General features: G+C 34.5%; 1 protein-coding gene across 1 annotated transcript in view; it reads right to left on the bottom strand.

Annotated features, from left to right (window-relative positions):
- The window catches only part of LOC140162804 (carnosine synthase 1-like), a 28,324-nt gene extending 27,277 nt beyond the window's left edge, over positions 1-1,047 (bottom strand). The window contains exons 1-2 of the mRNA XM_072186108.1: positions 897-1,047; positions 298-438 (exon numbers count right to left, since the gene is read on the bottom strand). Of these exons, the coding sequence (XP_072042209.1) occupies positions 298-438; positions 897-944 (189 nt within the window). The 5' untranslated portion in view covers positions 945-1,047. The remainder of the gene's footprint in view (positions 1-297; positions 439-896) is intronic.
- Positions 1,048-6,653: the final 5,606 nt, after the last annotated feature.

The following is a 6,653-nucleotide window of genomic DNA, read 5'->3' as shown; positions in this document are numbered from 1 at the left end:
GCTACGATACGATGAGTGGAGTGTTAAACGTATTCAAACCAAAAATCAACATGTTAAAAAACAGTGCGATGTGAAACCGGTTTAGGTATAGTATTAGTATTTTATACCGTTTAAGGTACATCATTGGGTATTACAATCGTGCAAAAAGTAGGAAATCTGGAAAAATAGAGTGCGCCGCTGTGAATATTATTTCCTTAGAGTAGATTAATTTAAAATTGTATTTGTTTATTTTACATTCAAAAACTCATTCACTTTATTTATTATTAGTAAATAAAACAAAACAACTTTTGAAAATACCTGCTGTGTCTTGGTACTTGGGCTGCCTAAGTTCACTTCGGTATCCCAGGCGATGTACGTTCCATGGGTCACGTAATCGTCCGTCTTTGTCTCTGGTGCGACCACCGCTTTTTCGTTCACATCAAGCTCACTATCCTCCACCTAGGAATATTTTATATATGTGAAACATAAGGGCCTATAATTCATCCTCTTGAAACGCCTTTAAATAATATTAATATATTTTCCTTTTTTATTTGGCATGACAATTACCATTACCATTAACAAAATCATGCAAAGTAAAGACGACCCCCCTGTTCCACCCAACAATGCCAAATAATAATAATAATAAATCCCTTAAAGGGGATGGTTCCCACCATGCAAGTTGTTCCATGTAGACCTTAGATTGTTTGATTGTTTCATTTGATCAAGATTTTAATGTCTATGATGTTTCAAAGCATCATAGTCATTTCCTCTTTTCCACCTAAAACAATCTCACTCTCACAAATTTGGGCGATTTTTTAAATATTTGGTGTATAGTTCGGACTGTAAACTTCCAGCAACCAGATATCATCGGGGGAAAAAGGCGACCCAATAAAATGGGCCCCAAAAATACCACATACCTTATCAACGCCGGTCAACATATTGCCAAGCTTTGTGTTATCGACCATTATTTCGTTGTCGAGGCTGTTGTCCTGGAAATACTCTACTTTCAGCGATTGCAGTCGCTATGGGGATAATTCGCCTGAGCTGCTGCACGCACTACCACCACGATGTTCTCAATGCTCAGTATTGTTCTAGATTTTTATTTTCATTTTTTGAGCCTAGCTACAGCTCGATGAAAGTACACACCTGATTCCACGCATATATAACGGTATTATGTTTTATAAAATATGTCAATCAGAAACGAAATTGTTTGTTATTTAGAAGGGTAGGTTTCATTTAAAATTAAATCCATTAAATCCATTTAATTCACATGTCATTATTGTTACTATACTTAGCTACAACTAACGGTATTATGTTCTAGACAATGTTAATTAAAAAAGAAATTGTTCCTTAGAAGGGTAGGTTTCATTTGAAATATATATCCTTTTAATTGACTTGTCATTATTGTTACTTAGCTAGAGCACCTGGTTTATTATTGTGCGTTAACGGTATTGTGTTTAAAAAATGTTAATCAGAATGTAAAGCGAAGAAAAACTGCAAAAGTACATAAAATTGCCTAAAATTTCATATAATTACTATCTTTGTAAAATGGTTTTATTTAGAAGGGTAGGTTTTCATTTATAACGTCAATCCATTTAATTGACATTTTTTACTTAGCTCAGTGCAGCTGGATGAAAGTAAACAGCTGGTTTATTGATGATGGTTAAATAACGGTATTATTTTTAAAAATTATCAGAATACAAAAACGCATTCAGAATATACATGGGCGTCTACAATTTCTTGAAATGTCACACAATGGTATAAATTCTCAAAAATATGATTAGATTTCTGTAAATGTGCATTATAAGATATCGGCAAATTATAGTAAATTAGAGAAAGTTGCATACAACAGATTTTACAACAGATTAAACAAACTAGGAGTAACTTTTCAATGAAAGAAATGTCTGGATTTCCAAGTTTGCTTTCTGAAAATGACTGAAATTCCAGATGCCAATGTTACTGGAAAAAGTTTGGAAATGTAATTAAATGAATGAAAAAATCAAGAGCTTGTCAAAATTAACCTCTAAAATTGAGGAATTCCGATTTTGAACTATATTTCTGCTGAATTTGTTACCTTTGGACACTTGACTGCATGGTGAAAAAGTCCAGAAATCTGAACCCCTCTATAGGGGTGTGCATCTATTTTCTCTTGTAGCCCATTGTGACATTTTTTATTTGGTGTCTCCTATTTTGGTCTAGCATTATTTCAAATTGTATAATTACATTCAGCATATCCGTGTGCAACATTATTTTCATATTTTCTGTTCCAAATAATTGTGTTTTGTACACTAAAAAAGACACATTAGACTTTTACATATCATAGAAGTCTGTCATAGCATGTAATTGAGCTTACTTGATATAGTCATGTTGCTATCACATGGATATTTCAACTTCTAGTATGCAGGTTGTTTAGCTGTGAACATGGTATAATTGGTCGTTTCAATCTTCTCGTTTCCTATTTTTTTATTGTGCTAATTCATCTATATTGATAAGTTCATTTTGTGAGAAGTTTCCACGAATTTTTAAAACCTATTTCTAACTAAATCACAATTTTCACTTTCAGCGGAAGGAGAAAATATGGCGGTGAACATGTAGCTTCTGTTTTGATAACTCTTGGGGCTGAGAGGAATTTCGAATATCCTGCCCACATCCAACGCATCATACAGCGTGTTTATAGTGGGAGCAGATGTTCGGTACATTGGCGCATAAATTCTATCCGGTCAGAAATTGTCCGAAAACTTGCCCACTATAAACACTAGTAGTAACCGGTATGTACCATATATAATACCCTTCTCAATCGAATGATATTGGCGCGAGATATTGGCTATTTGATATTTGAGAGGATAAATTGTGTACTGTATTAACGGAAGATCAGGGTGTCCCTGAAAGAACTGTATCGTCGGGTATTGATTTTTTGGGTACTTTAACGCATAAATCAAACGTAACTAAATAACTGGTGATGTTGAGGAACATATCAGCTATCACATACCTTTTATGAATTTTGACAATTCTCGCTATTCACAATAAGGGCACCGCCAGCGGTTTGCGATGTAATCGTGATGTATCATGGGAAAAGGTCGACATCCAAGTCCGCGCAATACGAATATTACCATGCATTACATAGGAACACGTGACAATATTTTTTTAGTTTGTCAAAATAAAGGTGTTACACGTGAATCGATACTCAATAATACTTAATAAATAATGTGATTTGAAATGTGCACAATTAATTTTTTCTCTATCGATTTGCGTGTAATACCGTTATATTGACAAACTAAAAAATATTGTCACGTGTTCCTATGTAATAGCATGGTAATATTCGTATTGCGCGGACTTGCGGACACGGAATGCGGTTTTAATTATTTTTTTTATTTCTTTATTTTTGCTTTAATTTTGTGTATCTGTGGCAATAATAGACCACCTTTTCATCTCTCAAGGAGGTTGCACTGTGGACAAGATAAAGAATTTTTTATTGAAACTTACGCTTTGAGTTGTCTAGACGTCTGACGATGTCACACTTGAGATTTTTGTGAGGTGGATCGGGGAAAAAATAAAACAGCGAAACTGAAATTTACTCAATCCAGCGAAAATAACTCGAAAAAATGGACAATTTTACTAATGCGCGCGGGGGCTTTGAGACGAATTATTAAATGAAACCTATGTTTTAAAGAAATGTACCCGCTTTTCACTCTGGCCACGGAGGAGGTTCGGCTACTTCAAAGATTGAAAAGGAGTACACGTACCATACATTAATATTAAACATTCCTGAATGATAACTTCATATTTATAACAAACTTAGGGAACGGGCTTTACTGCTTGGCTTATGGGCTATGGATTTTGTTAAGTGCCATTAACTTGTCGGCAAAATGGATGTGGGATGGGACTTCTCTTGCTATGCTTATTTTTCTTGTAATTTATGCCTTTTTGTTTTATTTTACTTCTTAATTTTTTACTTTGTTGTTTCTTACTTTTTTATTTACAACATAAGTCATTTCTCTTTTTGGGATAAAATATAGCCATGAAAAGGGCTGGTTGGTTTGTCCCGTGGGACCGGGTTTGTCTTTGGTTCTTCTGAAGTGAATTTAATGTGCTGCTCTGCCCTCTACCTGGTTGCCTTCAATACAGGTTTCAGCCCTGGTCCTCATTGCATCAATTGCGTTGTGTACCCTTGTGCGCGACAAGATACTTGCGAATGCAGCAGAAATGAGGTTTGGAGGATGTTTGAGCCTAGCTGGTGATCCTCGCTCATAGCGAATGTGTTACAAAGCCTAATGAAAAAAGAGCCTGTAGAACAATCCTGGGAGGAGATTACAATTCATATCATGATGCGCTGCTCAGCTGTAAACTTGACTCCCTGTCTGATAGGAGGGTGCAACACTGTCGTAGGTTTGCTGAAGGGCTGCTTAACAATGAACGAACACAGTCGTTAATCCCTCCTACCAGACTTCAGAGCCATGGTCGCAATTTGCGTAATTCCCACAACTTTACCAAATTCCGTGCCAGGATCGAGCGCTTTCGGCTGAGTCCTATCCCATATTTTGTGGATCTTTTAAATCAGTAATCTCCTCTTAGGATTGTTCTTCAGTGCCATGAATGCTGTTTTATGGTCTGGTGCAGCTGCTATAATATTTGTTTCTATATGTCAATATTTATTATAATTGTTTTGAAATTTAGTATATTTTGATGTTTTCCAAAACATGTGCAATATTTGGTAAAAATTAATATTTTGTGTGCAATTTGTTTTTGATGCCTTTCAAAATTCTTTTAGTGTTCAACCTTTTTAATGTTTCAATATGTATAATTGATCTGTAATTTTGCATGTAATTTGGCCATTTGGCCACGATATGTGAATAATAAAATACCGATAACTAACTAATGCTATTTTCTTTCCATGTCATTAACCATGTGTTTCATTTTAATCCTGGATCCGTGGACAGAATGATAAACAGCCACATTTCTTTAATAGGCCATATCTTCAAAAATTGTTAGCCGATTGCAATAATAGTTTGATTTATTAAAGTTAACCAAAATATATTTGATCAACTTTTCAAAAATAGGAGAAAAAGAGGGCGCAATGAGGGTTCTGGTGTCTTTGGGGCATCCTGTATTTTACACATTCCCCGTGCTTTGAAAGTGTGACCTCGGGGTCGTTGCAGATGTATTCTATACAAATGAAGTTTTGCAATAGTCTAAATCAGGGTTTAAATAAAATAAAATTTCGATCCCAAAAGAATTAACTGATCTATATTGATTAATCTTTTATCCAATCTTTGGAGAACCCAACATACGAGGGGCAGTCAGTATGTTTTAATAGTTGACTCGTGACGTCATATGTGGATTGTTTTCATGGCATTTCTCAATGATTACATAAACACTGTACCTTTGTCTTTCAAACAGCACATGTAAAAATTATATCATACACATGATTACGTAACAGCATTAGCATAAAATCAATATACTAGGGACACTGACAAATCACGCAAAAAGGCGGGCCTTTTAAATTACAGAAAAAACACGTGTTTACAATGTCCGAAAACAGCAAAAGTACAAAGTACATATGGCTAATTTTGGGCAGGAATAAACACTAGGTCCTCAGTTTGCACTTGGTAAAATATGAGACTTGCCATTAAACTTTGGTGGAAATGGGACGTCTGGAAACTTCAACAACTTTAAGGCTTGAATGGAAGCAAAATTATTCTGCAAAAATGGCTAAAATGAAAAAGTAGTTATTACAAATGACATTAATTATCTCCAAAATGAAACAGACTAAAATATAATGACTGGTCACGTGTGAGAGCTGGTACTCAGTGCGATGATAACTGGTGCAAATGAAACAACAATCTGCGCATGCGCAGTTGGGATGACCGATACAACATGGTGGAAATGCACGAAAATTGCTAATTTCCATGTAAATAGGGCCTAAAATATTACAAAATGCTATGAAAATTCTAATTTAAATATTCATATGAATTTTTATGGATGATATCAACCTGAAATAAACAGAAAAGTTTTAAAAATAAATTTCTCATTCAAACGACGGTCTCTCTCTTTGTACCACTACTTTTTGTATAAATGTAAAAATGGTACAATAACAGTTATATTTTAATCACGGATTCAAATATTTTCTAGGGAGACTCCCGTTTAAATGTTTGGAGACTAGTCAACAGAACTGGCCAAAAAATTTTAATTTCCAAGTTTGATATTTTTGGCAATATCAAGATTTTTAAAGAAAGAAAAGCCTTGTTTTTATCAAAAATAAAACATATTTGACCACGCATTTTAAATAAACTAAAACCTTTACAGCCCAACAAACATGGTTTAATGAACTGGTAGTTTGTGTTCTATTACTATTCCAAAACACAGCATTCTCCATTCTTTAATTCCCGAGAAAATATAGAAAATACAACAATACCTCATTTCAGCCTCTTATTTCCCTTAACAAAAACGCCTCAATTTCACCAGGTGACTCTAGACAATTGATTTTATGCTAATGCTGTTACGTAATCATGTGTGTGATAGAATTTTTACATGTGTTGTTTGAAAGACAAAGGTACAGTGTTTATGTAATCATTGAGAAATGCCATGAAAACGATCCCCAAATGACGTCACGAGTCAACTCTTGAAACATACTGACTGCCCTCGTATAAATGTTATTTAAAGTTTTGATTAATGTT

Source organism: Amphiura filiformis, chromosome 10 (assembly GCF_039555335.1).
Source record: "Amphiura filiformis chromosome 10, Afil_fr2py, whole genome shotgun sequence".
Taxonomy (NCBI): Eukaryota; Metazoa; Echinodermata; class Ophiuroidea; order Amphilepidida; family Amphiuridae; genus Amphiura; species Amphiura filiformis.
This window is presented reverse-complemented; position numbering and strand designations above follow the sequence as displayed.